Below are 20,928 nucleotides of genomic sequence, written 5' to 3' on the forward strand. Positions count from 1 at the left end.
CTGACCCAGAACAGACAAGATACTTTGATCTTCCTCTCCCAGCCTGGGCAGTTCAAGCAGCAGCTGCTTGCCGCATTTTAACAGGCATTCCCACAAACGTACCAGTACGCACAAAATCCCAGATCCATCTGCAAGTGTTGATACTGTCTTAGGTCCAGTTCCACTTAATTTTGCATGTTTTCTTTACTCTCAAGATTAAAAAGCATAACAAGAGCAAAGTAACTCACATTTGCAGTTCAATTTGAGCCTAGAAGGCTGGGGCTCCCAACTCATGGGCTGAGAACAACATGCTATTCAAGAGACCCTTCAGTATTACTGGTTATAAAATGATTTTTTGCCCCCATTTTTACTAGGGCTGAAGCAATAGCAGGTCACTGTCAGGAAGAGCTCTTAGGTAAGCAGTTGCATTGATAGATACAGGCAGCCTTTGTCCCTACAGAACATCACCATCTTCTCAATACTTCCAACCCAGCCAAGAGCTCTTTTCTTTTTCCACAGCAGAGCAAGTGCTTTCATACTCATACAGATCCTAACTCACCTTGATATTGGTCTCGGTTTTGGGATTGCCCTTCTGTTCCCAAAGGCTTCGTTTACTCACGATGTCTCCAGCCACGATATCCTGAGAAGATGAAGTTCTCATTACCCTTCACTGCTAACACTGCTGAACATGCCTTTGTTCATGTCCCTTTCAAACCCAAACATCTGACCTCCTTTTTTATTTATAATATCACATCATCTGACCTATGACAGCTGCAGCTAAAACCCATAACTATGAAAACTTCTTCCTATTTCCAGTATATCCTATGTTTTCCTCTCTCTCACTCTCTTCAACAAGAGCCTGGATCACAGATCCAAGATGTTTATTTTCTTAAGTTCATTAACTATTTAAGACATGTTAACATCAAGGCCTTTTTTATGTGGAAGGAATTTTGCTCACATAAACACAGATTTGAAACCAATGTGTTACAGAATCAGCCTCACTCACAGTGACCAGAAAGTGAAATTATTAAGAGAGCAATACATAATACTCTTTGCATTTTCCAAGTTTACAAGATTTATCATCTTGGTACTAGACGCAACTTTGTGCTCAACAACTGGAACTCAGTCCTAACCCCTGCAGGAGACATACATATTCTCCCCACCAGCTGATTTTACTCCCATTTCAAACCAGAGCCTCAACCAGCATCACAAAGGCTTTCCTAGCTGTACCACCAAGGAACAATTTGGGACCCTAGCACAGACGAAGCAAAGCTCCAAGGTACAAGGCCTTGCATCCTGATGAAGGAGGTTGGATCTCTAATAAAGATGCCTTTAGAGCCAATGGTCACCACCAATGAGCTGTACCAACAGGCTAATGCAAGCATAATGCATGTTGTGCCCAGAGGCCAGCCCCTCTCTCCCTGCACAGGCAAGGCAAGTCCTGCAAATGCCGTACCTTACAGGGTGGGGACTTCACGGCAGACTGAGCTGCAACCTCTCCAGTCTCCCAGAGGCTTTTCGTGCTGGCTACCATCATGCTCGTGGTGGGAAGGTCAAGAGAGGGCTGTCGGACAGATTTTGGAGCCTTTGTGGATGTCTGGAAAATAAATGGAGAAAGATCACCATCAGGGAGTTTGTGCTTTTTTTTCCCCTCTAATTGGAGGTCCTCAAGGATGAGGGGTTGTAAAAGGAGACTTGTAGGGTCTTGCTAGTTCCTGCCAGATGCTCTTACCCTTTAAGTAGGGAACACGAGGAAACAAGGATGGGACAGCTCGCTAAAGAAACCTACTTTATGCTGGGGAGGGAGATAGAGACAGGAGAAAGGGTTGCTCCCATCCAAGGGGAGACGATTCAGTTGTCACCTCCCAGATGGTAAGACTGAGAGGTACAGTGGGAGAGCAATGCCCGAAGAGGGCTCCCTGGAGTGTGGGGCCAGAGAGACAACACAGCAGCCCACCTCAATAGCCTGAGTGTACTGCTCCAGCCTGTCATCAATCTTCGACACAGGGAGGGGAGGCTGAGTCTTCTTTATGCTGTTACTGGAAAGCAGAGGAGAGAAGAGGATTAAGGTGATCCCCCACTGCCTCAAGCAGAAGGGAGGACTTTGAGGGCCACAGGAAGCCTGTCACTCCTGCCCCTCCCCACAGCAGGGCCCTCCAGCATCCTCCATTTGCAGGAAGGGACCTGCTTTACCCCAAGGTCAACCCTAGAAATACCTTTTCTTTATTGAGCGGTTCAGTGACTCTGTTCTGTCCGTGATCTAAAGTGGGAGAGAGAAGACAAAAATATTACTTTTGTCCATGGACCTCAGATGGATGTAGGTCACCTCAGCTGACCATAATTCAACCATTTCTCTTCCCTGATCCCTCACACAGATTTTGGTTAGAAATGCCTGCCTCACTCCCATGTTCCCACACTGGTCAGGGAGACAGCGAGCATCCCCTTTCCTTCTCCTTTCCAAGGCAGGTGAGCAGAATCCCAACCAAAAGCACCAGTGCACAGTAGCAGCCCAACCAGTTTCAGGGGCATACCAACAATGTGCAGCTTGACTAACAGCTGAAACAGCAACCAAGACCATTTTCTCTACTCCCTCTGTTCAAGGACTAGGTGTCTCTCAGACACTTGGTTTCCTAGCCAGACACAACAAAGTGGCAAGTGTGGAAAGACAAGGGGGAAAACTAAAGGCACTGCCAGCCATGTCTGCAGAAGAGGAGCCAAGCATGAGAGCAGCACAGGCATGAGTTACATGGACTTTTCCACACCAGAGTAGCACACAGACAGGGCAAGTCGGCACATGGAGCCACCTGCAAGGCAGCCCTTCAGGTCAAGCTATTAGGAAAGAGTTTTGCATAAAAGGCTCCTGTGCAAGAACTCTTTGGCCAAGACAGGAAGGCAAACAAACACTTCACAACCACTGAATAAAGGAAAGCTGAAATGTTGCTAAACCTTACAGCTCTTTTGTGCCCCAGAAAACAAGAATACAGAGAGAAAAATCACTTTCAAGTCAAAGGGGAGGCTCTTTCTTAACACCAGCTCGTACAGAGCCAAGGAGCAGCAACCAAGTAACAAGGAGCCTTCTCACCCTGTATAACTGCTGCCTGTGCCATGGGAAACATCACCTACCAAGTTAGCAGATAAAAAGCAGTGCTAAGTGCTCATTTTAAGATGCATTCAGGATGCCAGTGCTATATTTTAGCTAAGCAGAAGACAAGAAAGTGTCACAGAGAGGACACATTTAACAGCTGTGCCCAAGAGCACAAGGCCCATTAGAGAAGAGCACAACCATGAAACAGTGCAACCCTGGCTAATAGAGGTGCACTAGGGAGAGTCACTCTGCAGGGTCCCAACACAGCAGCATGACAGATATCCCATCAGCCAGCTTTTTCTGCTGGGCAGGCTGTCTGCCTGCTGCCAGCTCGCTCCTTTTCTCAGTGCTGCAGGAATTGATGCTTGCCTCTGAGCCGTGACTTAAGAGATTGGGTTGCTCATCCTTCTGGGACACTGATGGGCAGACTGGCACCTCATGGGGCATAACAGCACCTGAAAGGGGAATCTGGTAGATCCCTGCCTATGTCTCAGCTTCTCAACCACAAGTAGATAAGATATCAATAGGAAAAAACCTTGCCAACCCTGCCAGAGAGATGCTGTGCAGGTGCAAGCCACCCACAGGTGCTTCCAAAAGGTCAGAAATGAACATCAAGTTAAATACAGAGGGGCCTAGAAAAGGCTGTAGGTGACAGTAGATCTCAGCATGACAGTCTAGGTGGGAACAAACTTTCCCTAAGCTATTTGAAGACCACCTCCCCCTGCCCAGCAGGGCAGTTCCTTGCAGCGAGAGTCATGTGTTTCTCTGGTCCAAAGCACTTTCTGAAGGCCAGAAGAAACCACAGTTGCTCGCTCAGCCAACCTCAAACCTCAGAGCTCACAAGCAGCCTGGGACAAAACAGGGCTGGTACAAGGCTTCCCCCCTGCCACCACACGTCTGTTTCAGCCCCCAGGCCACACTGGCCCTCTGAACCCCAAACACCCCATCACACTGCAACCCAACATGTGCCTGCTCCAGACCTGTACCTGGCCTCCACCAGCCACAGCTGGCAGGGGAGCTCACCGCCCACTACAGATGCTCTCATCTTTCCACTACAAGCAGTGTTTCTGCTGAGCAATCCTGTGCCAAAACACCTTCTTGGTGGTCAATGTGTTCAATTCTTAGCATTCACACAAAGCCCTGCTAGCTGGGGTGTAAAGATCCTCCTTCCTTTGGAAAGATCCCAAGCTCATATTTTTCCTCAACAGCTTTACATTCTGCTTTGTGTATTGGTGAGCTCTGACATCACCATTATAAAACACAGAGACTGTATTTCTAAACCTTTCCCTGGGCTAATCCGAGCAGCAGCAGTTAAGCTCAGGTCAGGAAGCTATGTGTGTTTTGGGGTTGTAATGACAAAAGTTTCAGCACATAAAACGTGCTGGAAGCGTTTCCCACATTTCCCCACCAGTCCCACTTCAGGGATGTGCTTTGGCCGCCCCCACCCCACTTTTCAAACCTAACATTAGCACATGGCCTGCATCCAAACCCACCATTTCTCCTCTCTTTTTATTTGACTTTAAAAAGGCTTCTCCATAAAGAACAAGAATCTGATGGTTGTAGATGATGAAACCTTCCTCTTACGATCTATTTGCTCTTGCAAGAGGAAGTGCTCCTACAATCCTCCCCGTCCAGGAAATATTGACTAAGAAGCAAATAGCACAGATCTAAATGCAAAAAAGCAAAGATAATACCAACAGCAGATTAACAGGCTACCCAGGCTCCTCACCATTTCCCTCACTGCTATAATCAACAAGCTTAGGGCTTACGAAGACAATAAGCCATTCACTACAGAAATCACTTATCTGTATCTATTGTATTTAAAAGCACATGCACAAAACTGAGGATTTGTAGTAAATGCAACAGAAGTCATGAGATGCAATTCAGGTGGTGTTAAAAAAGGAAGTTTTGCAAGAGCATCAACGCAGACAGATGTGATTGGGAAGGACATGATGCTTTAGAGATCAGGAATCCCAGTTTGTTTAAAAAAACTTAAGTCACACTTTCTGATTTTATTCTACGTAAGATAGGGAAATTCCAGTGCTTCAAGTTTTTGGGGAAGGGCAATTTCATTTTCTGACTAAGTTCATGTGTAGTCTTTGACCAAATTCACTACAATATTCCCTGGAGTCCTCAATGAACTTTAGACTTTTACGGTGATTGGCAAAGTATACACAGCGACAGTTACAGCCTCCAACAGCTCAAGTAGGCAAAGCAGGAGCAGAGGAGGTTGACAACCAAGGAAGATGAGGGAAACAGATCAAGTGATTTGTCCCAGCCTGTAGCAGGATTCACACCCTACGTTACTGCAAGCCCTGGATCATCTTTCCTCATCATTAGTTAGGTGCTCTATTGCAATAGTTGCCATGCCTCCAGAGGGGCCCCAGGAACACAAACCTTCATGGAGCACACTGCAGTGTGGTCAGAGCATAGCTCCTCCTCTTCCAGGCTGGCAGGGCTTGGGGCCTTCTGGCGTTTTTCTGGTGTTTCTTCTTCTTCTTCATTTCTCCTTCTCTTCTTTTCCTGAGTGCAGAAAATGAACAAGCCAGGAAGTGAGCTGGTCAAACTGCTTGCTATGCAACAAAAGTGATTTTTCCCGTCTCCCAGGCTTCCTGCTTTACACTAAACAAACATGTGAGCACAGAAACTTTGAGTTCACATAATCTAATTTTGAAACATCCAGGAAGAAGCTCGTGTGTCATTTGCAGGGGGGGAATCAGAGAAATTTTGCAGGTTCAGGGTTCCAAAATGATATGGAAAGGGGCCCTTGCATCAGTTAATAAAGATTTCTTACCACTATTGAGATAGGAAGATGCGAATTTCTCATTTAGAGGCCACAAGGAGAGCAGCTGCCTTTAGAATAAAGGGCTAGAAAGAGTCACACACACAGTTCAAATGCAAAAAGCATACTAGTTTCAGCAAGTCAAAATCCATTTGCAGCAAAAGATATTTGAAGCTCAGCCACCCTAATGGACTTGCACACCACTCAAGTTCCAGCTTTGTCTCTCTTGTTAACCAGGAATTACGCCTCATCAGAAGAGCAAAGAAAGAAAACCTCAGCTGGGAGCAATGCAAGATTTAGAGATACATCAAGACAAAGTGCTCCAAAGGTGCGATAAAGGCTGGGGAGAGAAAAACAAGCAGTAAAATTCAGATTTGAGTTCTCCTGAAGTGCTACTCACTGCCTACAAAAATTACAGGAGAAATAGTAGCACTTTCCTTCTCACTATTACAGGGACATGACTAAACCACCACAAACTCTGGGAGCAAACACATCACCCTCACAAGAGGGCAGAGGCTGCCTGCCATGACCCCAAGAAGGCACACAGGCCAGAGTGGCACCAGCCCCAGGTTTTGCCATGAAAGCATGTCTACATGGGCTCAACACTCAGCAGTGTAAGCAGCAATGGTGAGCTGAGTTCTTGGAGAGCAGCATCCAGCCCCAGCTCTCCCACCAGCCCTGTGGAGAGGAGAAAGTCAGCTCCTCCTGATCCCACCTCTTGCTCGGCTCTCTCCTCTTCCTCCTGCTCTTGGACCTGTTCTTCCTCCTGGCACAGCCTCTCTTCCTCCCCGATAACCACATTCTGCTCCCGGATCTCCTCCGGGCTTTCCCGATTCAGCTGGATCTGCTCCAGTTTGACTTCAGCTTCGCTCACACCACCGTCCTCTTCTTCATACGACTGTTGTGGAGACCTAGAGGTGGGGGAGAGAGGTCAAAGAAGCAAAACATGTTGTTATGAGCCTACAGACACCATCAGGTGCCTCAGACCTCTAGAAATCCAATTTTATCACTCCCCCAATCTTACAACTTGCTGTGTGTTTTACGCCAGGGCTCACAGCCACTTCATGGTCCCATCCAGTTCCGGTGCCCAGATGCAACAGCAGTCACATCACACTCCCACATTTTGAATGTCCAAGACGCAGCTCAACTAAGAGTTGTGGCAGAGCTGAAGGTATCTGCACCTTTCCAGCCTCACCATGGGCAAGACCCGCAGGAAAACAGAGATCAGACCTCTGCTCAGACCCCAGGCAGAGAAGACACTACCACCATGATGTGGTGCTGGCTCAATTCTCTGCTCGGCTGCAGCCAAAATCCCAGATGAACCAGCGTGCTCTGTGGTCCTGGTGCACAAACACAGATCTGATGCTGCCCCCATGGTTCCCAGCATCAATTCAACATGAAGCACCAAACACAGCCTTCCTCTGCCTAAACTCATCTTCCATGTTAACAGAGCCTCTTGCTGGAATAGGATCCAACCAACAACACATGAACATGCTTCCCAAGATTCACCTTTTCCCTAGCTGAAGCTAAACTGCAGGGGAAAGCTGCACAGCCACTCACGTGGGGGTTTTTTTGTTTGCAAGGCACAGTGCTTCACAAGCCCACTGGAATAAATTACACCTCTACTCATGTCACTCATGTCATAGCCCAGCAAAACCAAGGAGTCCCAAAGCAGCCAGGGTCACCCCTTGGCTTAGGTTTAAAAAACCACAACAGGGTTTGTACAAGAGGATTCCTCCAGGTCTCTGAGGCTGCAGAGAGGAGACCCAGGAGTATGTTTAAGCAATCAGCTTTGCAAAAGCAGAGCAGCCCATGCCTTTGGGCACAGTCAGTGGGAGCACGTAACCCCAGAGCTCTCACTGCCTCACAGCTGTGCACCAAGATGTTATTGCCATCTTACTTTCCCTGGCCAGAGAATAGCTTTCTCCTCCCATCCATTTCTTAGAAAAATCACCCGGCTTGTGACAGCAAGGCTAGAGAGCTGGCTAGCAGGCAGCTGCCAAAGTGCAAGGCTGACTCACCACTTCTGCCTCACCAGCCAGCATCAAAACATGAAAAAAAGTTCAAGCAAGACTTTTCCACCCACCTCTCTGCTGCGGGGAAGGTAGCTCACAGGACAGCCACTGTCCAGCCCTCCTCACTGACCACATGGGGAAAAAAGCTGATACATGCATATGCTGGCTCACTTGGCTTGCTACTAATCATGCTCCCACGACAGCGCAGTTACCACAGCAAATGGGCTCTGAAGGCCCAGCTGACTAGTTTCTCTTAACCAGAATGCCAGCAATGCCTCCAGCTAAAGTGCATGCTCATATTAAAAATTAAGGCCAGCAGATATGATGCAGTCTATAGGATGCCTTTTGCACCACAGCAATTTTGTATGAGAGGCAGCTAGTCTGACACACCCTCCTGCATGTAGCTGATATAGCATAGATCTCCCCCCACAAAACGGGGAACGAGAACCAAAAAGAAAATGTGCCTTAGCACCAAGGCCCTCAGGGGATGCACAAGCTGTTTTAGCTCCATCCAATGGAGAGCAACTGTCTCCATCCCCTCATTCATAGCCGCCACCTAAGTGTCCTTCACATGAAAAAACAGGGTTTGCTCCATATTCAGTTAAGCAGGAGAGAGGGGATTGGGAAACCCCGGCCACAGCATTGCTTGTCCCAGCATGGAGCATCCCAGCGAGACACACAGCCTACCTATGCTCACACCACACTCCAAGCTTGTCCTTCGGGTGAGGCAGGTGAGCAAGGGCAAAGCTGCTGAAGGAACTTTATAGGGTACAACCACCTGCTAGGAAGCAAGCCCAGCTTTTGCAAAAAAACCACTCCCAGCAAGCCCACAGGGTCTGAGCCCCTTCAGCTGCCCCTCCCAGCCAGCCTCTAGCCAAAAGCCTCCTCACCTACAGCTGCTGCCTTTGAAGCACCACCCCTCTCTGATGGGCTTCACCTGCCATGGATGCCACCTCCCCTGCTCAGCACCCTCCTGCCCCGCTACAGAATAAACACAAGCATCACATAAAAACCCAAGGAGCAATTTCTGGAGAGGATAACGCAACCCTTCCAGCTAATTCTCTTTTGAAAGCCAAGGAGGGAACAGCAGCAGCCTTTCTCTCCAGACAAGTTCTTTGCAAGGGGGGCAGAAAAAGAGGCAGCATGCCGAAAAGCAGATGGGGCTGACTTTTGATTGCTCCCACAGATGTTATAATCAATGCCGCGGTGAGGTGCTTGAGCAATGCTTGTGGGGTCAGGGCTCCAAAGGTACAGCTTGCAGAGTGGTTTAGCTACAGTGTTTGGAAAAAAGTAAGGAAGAGGCAAGCTCTATTTATTTGTTCAGCAGTAAATATTAATCTTAGGCATTTTTTCAGTCTCAAGGGTAAAGAAGAGGCTGTGTCATCACAGGGGCAAAATTCCCTATAAAATCAAGCTGCCGAGAGAGCTGAGTCACAGAGTTCACATGCAGGTAGATGGTGTCCAAGGGAAGCGGTTAAGGCAAGAGTTTAGTTCAGCTCAGCAAGGGGAGAGTGATGGGAGATGCGGACTAAACAGCTGGCACACAAGCACCTCTCAGGGCTCTTTGCTGCCTGTTTTCCCCCGCTGAAAGAGGAGTCAAGCACAAGGTGGGCTGGGGCCATAACACCCACTATGCTGACATGAGCCAGGAAGCAGCAATAACTTAGAACAGCTTTTTAGGCTGGCCTGGATTATGTTAGAGGCCATTTCAGCCCCTGCAGCAGCTCAGGTGGCTTAAATCCGCTGTTGTCACTCCTCCAAACCCAGGCGTCCTGGCAGGCTGCCATTGCTTGGAGTGCAAAGCTCAATCCAAACATCCCCAAAGCCTGGGGCAGTCCCTGAGCCTGCTCCTCCCCACTAGCCCAGATGGCAGGCAGAGAGCATCCGTCCCAGCGGTGTGGGGCCCATCCTGCCCTGCTGATGCTCCAGCCTCTGGCCTTGTTCTTATGCATGCTAGGCTTGACCTGGGCTTGGTCACCCCTCCTCGGGGACTGTCCTTTTTCTGGACACGTTGGTTCCCCTCCCCTTGGTCCAGCTGTGTCCTACCCACCTCTGTTTGCGCTGCTCGAGCTTCTGGGACCAGTCACTGAACCCCTCATCCTCCTCCAGCTCCGAAGTCCCAGACGGCTTAAAGTCATAGCTGAAACACAGCAAGAATGAAAATTAGGATGAGAGAGATGCAAAAAAAACCAGACCTGGCCCGAAAGAGCCGCAGCCTGATACTGTCCTTCTATCCCTCCAGTTATTGCATCTTCCTTCCTCTGGCTGCTCCCAAATCCCACTTGAAGCCTTATCTTCCGTTACAGGAAAAACACCTTTGCCACGTGCTTAGGAGCGCCCTTGTACAAAGGGGGTCTCTCAGGGCACCACTGCAAGATGGAGAGGAAGAAGGAGCAGCTCTGTGTCTCCAGCAGGAGCACCCCACCGCCTGCCTGGTCTCTGGGGTCGCACACAAGCGAGCAAAAGACAAGCAGCACATCAAAACCAAAAAGTCCATGGTCGTCTTCTGTACTGGAGCTGGCCCTACCTTGTTTGAACCAGAGGTGTTTCAAACTCACTTGCTGCTTGTCCTACGCTTGTACGCAGCCCCATAGAAAAGATATCGGCAGGAGCTGGCCTAAACTGATCACTGGATGAGGAAGGCAAGAAGGCCCAAAGATGAGGACACTGGCTCAAGTTCTGGGTTGGATCCTCATGTTCCCCTACAGCTTTGAGCCAGTCACATGCACTTGCATGACTCTGGCTCCCTGCTGGTGAATACCCTAACGCTGTACAGAGCCACAGCCCTCCCGGAGCGCACAGCTGCCGGCACCAGATGCGGGCTGGCCGTGCACAGGGATTGTTGAGCTTTTCCTATTTCTTTCCTTGCGTTCGCAAGGAGACTCGTCTTCCGGCCGGGGGTTCTGGGTGAACAGCCACGTTGCAAGCATTGGCCTGAGGAGGTGGCTTCACAGATGTTTTTGGGATGCAGGGCGGTCATGTCACCTGGGAATGGGAATTAGGATGTGGGACTCGCAGATTAGTTTAAAACTCAGAGGTTCAAAGTATGTAATAAACGTGGGTGAGTCTTTTCTTTGCCTTTCTGGACTCTTAGGAGGTGTCAGGAGATGCTTACCCTCCTCCGTGACCCCGGTGGCTTGAAATATGGGGCATTTCTCTGAGATTCGGGAGTCTCACATTGAACTGACTGCAGGAGCTGAGGGTTTATGAAAAACACGTGCCCTCCCCAGGCTCACCAGGGACGGTAGCAGGGGGTGCGCACCCAAAATGGCTGCTCAGCCACAAGTTTGAGCACAGCCCAGCTTGTGCCATGCTTCAGCATCCCCTTAGACTGCCAAGCAGTGATGCCACATAGGTCTAGGACACTGCAGCCTAGGCTGGGTTATTTTCCGCTGCGTGTGTAGCAGTAGCTTGTGGATGCCCCAGGATAACACTCAGGGAATTTGATGTGGAGCCAGGACGGGACCACGGATCTGCTTGTCCCTGGTCAAGGCTTCAGGTGAGCTGCAGCATTGATGATGCCCAAGGAAGAATCGCTCTGATATTTGTGGCCCTGGCCACAAACGTGTGCTCAGGCTATCAGAAAAGCTCCCAGGGAGCAAGGGAGACCAGCCAAATGCTGTTTGAAAACTGGTCACTTCCCTGTGCCCCTCTGCAAACACAGCCCCAGGAGAAGCACCGAGCCAGCACAGCCCCATCAGCACCACATAAGCTGACATCTATCCCTCTGGCTCCCAAGGCCATGCATGTCTTTCCTGCAAACCCATCGTTTTACAGGTTATTTCTCTTTTTTTTAGTGGGGGAAAGGGAGGAGAGGAGCTTTGCTCTGTCCCTTTGGTGCAAGGAAATTCCGAGGGTAGGTTTGCACAAACAGGAGTGACATGGATGGGATGAGTCCCAGCGCAGGAAGAGCTGAGGGGAGGGGGCAGTGTTTACACAAGAGAGAGCCAAGCTTTTTGGAAGATTAATAGCCAGGGCTGACCCCAGCTGCATGAGCAAGCCCAGGTGGCTGTCAGCAGCTGCAGAAGAAACCAGGGGATGGCCAGAGAAGAAGAAACATCCTTCTGGTGAAGCCTGGTCTAGCAAGCTCAAGCATCATGGAGCAGGGAGCAAACCCCTCATTTTAGGAGTTGTTCTTGTCATTGCCCCCTTCTCAGATGCTTAAGCACTCAATTAAATTTAGGCAACACCAATGGTCCCGTGGGGTCAGCAGCGTGTCTGCCTATGCGCACGGGACTGGAACCTGCAAGCTGGGTTACTGGGGCTGCTGCATGCTGCTCTGTGCCCGAGGCTGTTCACAGCATCTCCCAGTAAAGCAGAGACCAGAGATCATGTCTGCCATTTTAAAGACCTTCATGAATTATTTTCCAGGCCCCATTTGAAGGGAGGTTTGGAAAAGCTAACGATTATTATTACTTTCCAGAGCTTCTGTTTGCTTTTAGGGCAGACTACAGTGGTTTTGTCTGCAGAATATCACCGGGTGTATTTCCACAAAAGATTTTGAAGCTTCTTTGCAAAGCTTTGAGACCAAAAAAGAAAAAAAGTTCTGAATAATTTTGAAGGTATCTAAGAAAGAACTGATCTTTGCATGGAAAAAAATAGATTTTTATAAATAGCTTTTGCTATTTTTCCAGTAAAATGAAGCTGCTGCTTCCCTCTGACTGTGATCCCAAATCCTGCCACCACTTTTCCATTGTGTTTAATATATATAGCAATAAGTTGAACACATAAATAGTGGGAAGACTGGGGTCTTTAAGACAGAGTTTGGCAACTCAGAGTGCAAACTGGTTTTTTGGCAGCCCCAATGCTGCACAGCACCTGGGCTGCTGAACCATGGACACGGTGAGGCTGTGGTGGGATGCTGGGGACATGACTGGTCATCCTATCCCTTCTCCAGGGGTTTCCTCTCTGACAGCAGATAGCTCAGCATCTCCATATATGCCTCCTGAGCTATTTCTATTTAGGACCTGCCCCATTAAAGCATCAAGTTAACTTAACCCTTAGAGCTGTGAACTGCACCAGCTCAGGAGCAGCTCCGTGCTCCCCACTGCCGGGGCCACATCCTCTGAGGGAGGAGCGGGGAGCCCACCCAGGAGAGGTGATCGCTCGCTTGGCCACCAGCACCATGATCTGCCCAGGGTTGTGCATCATATCCTCAGGGACATGTCTGTCTTCGCACGTATCAGGAACTTCCGTTAGTTTCGGCGTAGGATGATTCACAAGCTGAAATTTAACCAGGCACTGAAATCCCTGGTGATGGGGACTCCCTGCCTGAGCTCAGCCTTACCCAAGCTGTCATAGTTTAAACTCTCAGGGCAGTAAAACACCCAGCCTCCAAGCAAAAACAAGAGCAACGCAGGGATTCTGGCTTTTTCTGCCCAAACTAGAAACACACTATCTGTTAGTCTGGGCTAAATTCCCCAACCCAAACCTATTAGGGAACTTCCCCATATCCCCAAACCACCCTGAACAACAGAGACACTTGCTCAGTGGATGCTGGAGAGTTTTGCTGCAAGGAGAGAGTGTGTCGCTGAAGGATTTATCTGCGGGTATTACTTACTGGTTTTCCTGTGCTGGACCCGCGCTCTCCGAGCAGGAGACTGTGCCGTTCAAGCCCTCTTCTGCCTGGGACCTCAGCTGCTTCTCCCGCTCCCGCCGCCGCCGCTCTCTCGCTGCCTCCTCCTCGTCTTCCACACTCCACTGTGCTGTCAGCCTGCCAAGCCAGAGGGAAAACCCATCCTTAATGCCATCGGGCAGTGCCTGTGAAACCTGGCAATAACCCTCCGAGGTGCCTGGTCTCCCCCCGGCAAGCGGGGGGCTCCTGCAGAGGAGCGCTCCCACCATGAGCAGCAGTCCTCAAAGCGGCATCCCCACCTCCATCGGCACAGCTCCACAGTGGGACCAACCGATGCGCAAGGATAAGGTGGGACACATGGACTGGGAGAGGGGTGCAGGAGAGCCTTTCCCAACCCCAAGGAAGATGTTGTGCATATCCCCCTCCTCCCAGACCAGCCACCTTCCTGCGGACTGGAAGCCCACTGGGAAGCACCATTCCCTGCAAAGCAGCTTTGCACCCCAGGAAGGGTTTGTAAAGGGTCTTGCAGTGCTGCAAGAAATCCCACACCCCCATCTCAAGCTTTGGCTCAGGGAAGGCGCGATCTGCACCCTGGAAGTGAATTTCCGTAAGTGGTTGAGCTGCTCCTGCCTGACCAGGAGCAGAGGGAACAGCAGCAGAGGGCAAGCAGCTGTGTCCCGCTCTGCTCTGCCCTGCTTCCTTCCTCCCCTGCAGAGAAGAAAAGCCTGCCCTGGCTTCTCCCAGACATCTCAGCCCCTGGATAATAATGCCTCTGTCAGCAGAACGGCCTCTCACATCTCCGAGGAAGTGATAAGGCGGCTGCTGCCACATTCCTCCTCCGGTGATAAAGCCAGTCCCCGCACGGGATCAGCTCCTGCTCCACCACTGGCGGCACCAGCCAGGATGCAGGCAGAAAGGGACACACTGCCATGGCGTGGTCAGTGCTCACCCAAAGGGTGATAGCAGCTGGAGCAGGGCAGGTCTGACTTGTGGTACCTGGGGCTGATGCTGGCGCAGATGCTGGTGCAGGTGCTCCCTCACCCCACTCGCCCCTGGCTCGGCCAGGTCCAAAACAGACCATGAAGGCTGTTTCCCCTGGTGTTTGCAAGCCTATTTACAGAAATGCTCTTGTGCAAGGGACGCACACAGGAGTCAGGAGGGCGATCTCCTGCCAGCAGCAGGACCCAGCCCGACCTGCGCTTCCCCTGCTTCAGGCACACCCTGAGGACTGTAGTCCCTATAGGATGAACCTGCTCAGTAGGAGATACAGTGCAACATCAGTTCAGACTGGGGCAAAGAGCTTGTGGAAAGGAAAAGGAAAAAAAAGCAAAAATGCCTTAGTTGAGACTTGTTTCAGCCCAGTTTGAGTGAACGACGGGCAGATTTCAGCTGACCTCAGAAGTGTCACTCTGCCAGCCTGCCTGGCTTTCCCCACAGCCTGGACTATGAACCATGCAAGAGGACCTCACTTCACCAAGGGCCTCACTAAGATGCTGTTTTCATTTGAGGTTCAGGACATATTCCCCTCCTCTCCCAGCAAAGGGAAAAAAAAAAAAAAGCTGGGTTTAATTGAGACATTTTGTTCAAGAAAAATTTGGCTTTTCTAATTACACTATGAACCTTGTCAACCTTTCCAAGGGAGACTCACTTGAAGCCTATTTTACTCTGCAGCACCGGCAGGACTGTTGAGCTTAGCCCCAGCAGCATCCCTTTGTGGAGTGGTCCCACTGCCACGCTGGCAGGAAGCTGGGGGTGACCCCGCATCCCTGCCCTCCCAAACTCCCACATTCCCAAAGGCAGCAGAGCTGGGATGCAGAGCCAGAGACAGGTCGCCCATCCCTGCTGAGCCCACAGGGGAGCAGGGAATGAAGCAGATCCCGGGACTAGGCCAAGAGACTGCTCTGCCGCCGTGTAATTACTGCCTGCCTTATTTTGGGTGGGGTCTTTTTGCAGCAGCGAATTCAGCCACCCTTTCCCCTTCTCCCCCCTCATCAACCCTTGCCACCTTGCTCTCCATGGGGAACAAAGTGGACCCGGACCAGGGCCTGGGCTCCCCTCCTCCCTTCTGTACTCGTCCCACACTCCTATTTATTGTTTTCCCCCAGGTTCCCATAGAAACCCTTGTCTGTGGGCCTGGCAGGAAGCCACCGTGTTGTTGTGTTTTTTTTAATATATAAATGAAGTCATTCATTAAACTCTGCCATGATCTCCCTCCCTTGTGCGACAGCTCCAGATAGTCTCCGATTCGGAAAGGCTCTTAACCCCCTCTCGCCCATATTGCCCCAGTTACAAGAAGCAAGGTCCATGTTTATGCCAGAACAAATTAGATTTTTATTTAATTCCTTCGCCACCTCCTCCAGCTCCTTGGGAAGCTGCTGCAGAGGCAGCGCTGCACCAACCCCCTGGCTTGGCCAGGGTGCCCAGGGGAGCCCTGAGGGGGCTCCCCTCCGAACCACACGAGCTTTCTGCGGTGTGAGAGCAACATTGGTTGGCAGCCCTCTCCCTTTCCCAGTTGGATGTGAGTAACTCTCTCCCCATGACCTCACCGGCTCGCTATTCTGTCCCTGCATCATCCGAATGGGCTGAGGACAGAGCCGGGGGCGACCGTTTTGGGGAGAAGGATTTTTCTGCAAACGCAGGGAAATATCTTTCCCAGCTGCCTTTGCCACAGAGCAAGCCAGCCTCCAAGTTGCCCGCCGCTGTGCTGGGATGCAGCTCAGACACACTGAGCATCGTGGCGGGGCTGCAATGCTGGGAGCTCCTTGCCTGCTCCTCTCGGCAATAAGGGTTGTGGATAGAGCCCCCACCAAGCCCCCACTCACCCTGGGTTCAGAAATATCAGCACCCTCCAGCAAACACCTAAAACCAGTTTATTAGCCGATTCAGAGCTCGCTCTCATGCTCAAACAGGCTGGCAGCGGAGGAAGGTTTAATAAGCGATGCTGTGGGGTTCAGTAGTCACACCAACAAGCACAGGGAAAAGGACGATTCCTTTTTGACTGACCTAGCAGCACAAATATTTGTCTTCAGTGAAAAACAAACAAAAAAAAACCCCCAGACAAATAAGAAACTAAACCTTGCCAAAGTCCTTGCGTTTGGGTCAGCTACAAGGGTTTGTTGGACCGCAGACAGAATGTGCCATTTCAATTTAGACAAGCCCAAGTGTGAAGAGGGGGTCAGCTGTTAAATTGCCTTTCAAAGCAAAAAGGTGGAAAGATTTAATTTCCAAACAGTTCCATTTTCTAAGAAGGGGCCACAGTCTTCCATTTGCTCTAATTGCTCACAATCACATTCAGTAACTCAGCATGCTCAGCCCACAGTGATATTGCACAACCATCTTTCCCATTTCTAGAAATAATTACCCAGCGCTTCAGGATCAGGTTGATACTGCATACCTCTGCCTTCAGCTCCATCCAGCACTTTCTCAGGTCGGTCCCAGGCTGGGGAGGTTTTGGGAAGAAGCAGGCTTATAGCTGCCGGTGGGACTGAGAGCTCCCCATTTCATTTCACCCAACACAGGACGGGGAAATGGAAAGCAAGAAGACTTGAAGCTTGAAGACTTCCAAGATGAGCTACAGGGTGCTACATTCCTGCATCCAGTCACCTGCCTATATAGAGGAATTTTCATGCAAGGTGAAAGGAAATTCGCCCCCTCACGCAAACATTAGGGGGACTGGAGAAGGGAGGGAGGGAGGGAGGGTAGAGGGACCGCTTTGTTGCCCCAGCAGCCAGGAGCTACAGCAAGGCTTGCTCTGGCAAGACCTCATCACAGGGCCAGGTCGTTTCTCTTATGCGGTCCCGACATCTCTGCCAATAGCTTTTGGAGGTCTTGGTTTGGGGCAAAACACTCTTTGTGGAAGGGGCTTATCTCTTCCTGAGGAGGTGAGGAGATCCTGCAGGTCTAAGGACAGGCTGAAAGCACCTCAGTTTGGCTTTGGCCACGGACTCACAGCTTGCCAAGCGTCTGGGATGCTCAGACTTCTGCTCTGACTGGGGCCGGCTGCCCATTTCAGATCCAGCTCTTGACTTCACCTCCCTCCGGACCCCCAGCCAAGGGAGGGGTTTTATTTCCATTTGCCCTACAAAACACCTCCTCCTCCTGCAGAACAACGATACAGGCACCCGCGCTCTGGCTGCGCCATTCCACATGGCCACGAACACCCGCTCCAGACAATCCAGCGTTGCTGGAAAGGTCACGTTTCCTTTGGGCAATTCCTCACCGGCACTTGAGGAGATTATAATATTCAGGCGAGGCAAATTTCTGGCACCAGATGAGCTGTGTTTAAGGGAAATGCTGCAGACTCGCGGAGTGTTTTGCATGGCCGACGGCTCAAAGGAAGCTTTGCTGGCCCAAACCCAACCTTCAGCACTAAAGCTAATTCCAGAAAGCAAAATGAAATGCCTCCCGGAGGCTTTGGGCTTTGCAGACCTGCGCCAGAAAAACCCAGGAACCCTCTACCAGCATATTGGACATTCCTGTCTCCTGAGATGGCTGGGGTATCTGGCCAGGACAGTGTTGACTTTGGTCGCTGCCTCTGTGGGGTAGGCTGCCCCTGCAGACCCAGGGTTCATGAAGGAAGAGGTTTTGGGAACAGGGTTTAGGAGGAACCATGTGCAATCCCTGGCATGACAGCTGCTGTTTCCCAGAGGCCGTATTACCCCATCACCTGCGAAAGCAACAACGTCTACCACTGCTGAAAATATCACCTGCAAGAGATGGGGCTACATGAACTAGAGAAGAACTGGGAAGGGTAGCTCTGCATCCCCTGGCAGCCATCCCATTGGCCTCCCTGTTGAGGTTAGGGGAAGGGGAGATGCCAGAAGCCTATGCAAGGGATCTTCCCCTTCCCACGTAATCCATTGCAGCCTCCGTTGCCTTGTCACGGTGTCAGATACAATATCAGTACACAATACGGCCTAGGACTGTCAACAAGTTCATCCTGCTGCCAAGCAGAGCTGCCAGGCTTTATTTCATATTGCATTTATCAGCCATTTATAAAGGGCCCAGACATGATTGGCAAGAGTACGGAGATGTACAGCTCACCCTGTCACGTGAAATGGAAGAGGGCACCCTCAAAAGGCTACGATGGAGCATCTCCCTCACCCACTTGACCTTCCGCCAACAAATTAATCACTTATTAATCTCTTATAAACAGCATATAATGGATCTGTGTGACTGAGTCAAGTATGCTGAAATACCCAGATAATGCCTCCACTCATGTCATTAAGGACAACTGGTGTCAGGCCACCACAGAAGTCATGGCTGAGGACATTTGCATGCAATGTACAGTCATGCTGCCATGGCTTAGTTTCTCTCCATCCCTGCAAATCACATATGCCCTGGCTCAAAGCAGCGTCCCAGGGGATGCCTCACACCACAGGCACCAGTGTTAGGCATCCGAGTTCAGCATCTCAGCCCTTTCCAAAGATCCCTCTAAGACCCAGGTTTACCTCCACCTATCAGACACCTTCAGAAACGTGTCCCTAAGCCCAAGGGCTTGTCCAAGGTCACCATGAAGCCAGGAAGATGTAGGGAACAGAGTGGAGGTCCAGCTGGCATCCTGACCCCCTGATTAATGCTCTGCCAAGAGGCTGCTGCTGAACACCAGTGACCACAGCTGTGCTCCCTGACACCAGGGGACATGGGCTGACAAAGTGTCTATGGTATGGCCATCACTGAGTCAGACAACAAGCAACAGTTACACTTCTTGATGGACGGGCTTCTGTGGCTTAGGAGTAATGCGGCTTGATAGCAAAGACTACAACTGGGTAATCATCCCATTGGATAAGGAAGGAGGTGTGGATAGTGGTATGATACAGGGAGACTGGGAAAAAAAATAAAATCAAAAATTATTATGTCACAGCCGGGAGTTTATTTCAGCCTAGTCTCGGGGGAGATGGTTATCCTAGCTCTGAAAGATCAGCTTGTCAGTCAAAGGCAGCCAGAGATGCTGCACAAGCCTCTCCCTCCCATACATTCATGTAATTCCTTAGCTGCATTGCTGTGTTCAGAGTCCAGGCTGCAGAGTTTGAACAAGAAGGGAGGCAGGGGGGCGAGGAAAAAAATGCGTATATATGCTTCACCCTCAGCCTTTTTCTCATACCAAGCTTCCCCACCCCACCTGTAACTGCACAGTCGCAGTCACGTCTCCCTGTTTCTCCTATAAATCACAGCTCGCCTTCAAGATGCGAACAGCAGGGTAGAGCCACTTCACACCCAGGGGCGGCTGCAGAGCCTATCCCCACCAACCCGCTGGAGCTGAGGGGTGTGGAAAGGCATCACACATCGGGCGATAAGGACACACCAAGGCGTCTGAACAGAATATGATACGGCCCAAACTTTCATCAAGCAGAAATGGAACGAAAACCACATGCAGCACGGCATAGACCTACCTCCCCCTTAAAAATAAAAGCACCTCTTCTTTTTTAAATGAATCTTGGGTTTTCTCCACAAAAGCACATCTCATTTCCACCCAAAGAAGGATGTGCAGATGTGCAGCCATGCATCCATACGTGTCAGGTATAAAACTCTGCCTGGTTTAGCCTTCATTAAACTCCCTGCAAAGACTGACCTGTCACTGTGGCATGACAGGCAGGGAAAGGCTCAAGCTGGTAATTTACCACTTCCACAAGAAAAACGAGAGACATTTGAGAAAGCTGGTGGCGAATGGCAGGAGCAGACCTCGGAGGAGGGATGCGGGCAGGGCTGGTCTTTCATCACGAGCCTCGTCTGTCCCCTCCTGCCTCTCGCAGGACAGCGGCTCCAGAAAGGCACAAGGGATGGTCCACACTTCCAGATGCCATGGGTGATGCACAGCCCACTCGTAGAGGCACAAGGCAGCCCATGGGAACGACTGCTTCTTTTTATTATTATTATTGGTTTTAATCATGGCAGACAGAATCCCAACGAATCCCTTACAAGATGATGGATTGCACCCCCAGGACTGTGGGTCCTTAGCACACAGATATGCTGGTGCAGTAATGTATTAACATCACTGGTCAGGAATTTGGCAGGGGGGAGGAAAGGGCTGGAGTTCGAGCCCTCCCAGCGCTCCACAGTATTCAGTAGGTGTGAGAAATCGGTGTTGCATATGACCTCGAACTGCGGCCCTTTCTCACGGTCTCTCCATCTCAGCCCTAAGGTCCAAGAAATAGGAGTTTTTTCTAAAGAGCAGGAAGTCTGGGCTCTGTTTTTGCAAGGGAGAAGCATGCCAGAGGAGAAAATAGACTTGTCAGAGAGGTTCGGACTGCCTTACCCAGCTTTTGTATTTTATTTTTCCCCTCTCTGAGGGAAGCAAGCCTCCATAGCCTCCCTGCCTTGGCTACAATCAGCCAGCATCCTTCTTGATATACTCATGCTGGAAAACAAGTCTGAGCCTAGGGAGGTGAGCAATAGCCTTACCCCTGCTTCAAGCTGGGATTAAGAGTGAGATTCGTACCATGCGTGCTGCTTTTTATAGCACCGCTGTCTTGGCCGTGAGTCCTTCATTCTG

The 20,928-nt window shown here is 50.4% G+C and overlaps 1 protein-coding gene across 2 annotated transcripts in view; it reads right to left on the minus strand.

Moving 5' to 3' along the window:
• The window catches only part of LSP1 (lymphocyte specific protein 1), a 52,126-nt gene that overhangs the window by 12,092 nt on the left and 19,106 nt on the right, over positions 1 to 20,928 (minus strand). For both annotated transcript variants that reach the window (XM_050898240.1, XM_050898241.1), the window contains exons 2-9: positions 13,422 to 13,574; positions 9,912 to 10,001; positions 6,562 to 6,757; positions 5,462 to 5,587; positions 2,196 to 2,239; positions 1,937 to 2,018; positions 1,436 to 1,576; positions 539 to 619 (exon numbers count right to left, since the gene is read on the minus strand). In XM_050898240.1, the coding sequence (XP_050754197.1) occupies positions 539 to 619; positions 1,436 to 1,576; positions 1,937 to 2,018; positions 2,196 to 2,239; positions 5,462 to 5,587; positions 6,562 to 6,757; positions 9,912 to 10,001; positions 13,422 to 13,574 (913 nt within the window). The remainder of the gene's footprint in view (positions 1 to 538; positions 620 to 1,435; positions 1,577 to 1,936; positions 2,019 to 2,195; positions 2,240 to 5,461; positions 5,588 to 6,561; positions 6,758 to 9,911; positions 10,002 to 13,421; positions 13,575 to 20,928) is intronic.

The sequence above is a fragment of the Gymnogyps californianus genome, chromosome 5 (genome assembly GCF_018139145.2).
Source record: "Gymnogyps californianus isolate 813 chromosome 5, ASM1813914v2, whole genome shotgun sequence".
Classification (NCBI taxonomy): Eukaryota; Metazoa; Chordata; class Aves; order Accipitriformes; family Cathartidae; genus Gymnogyps; species Gymnogyps californianus.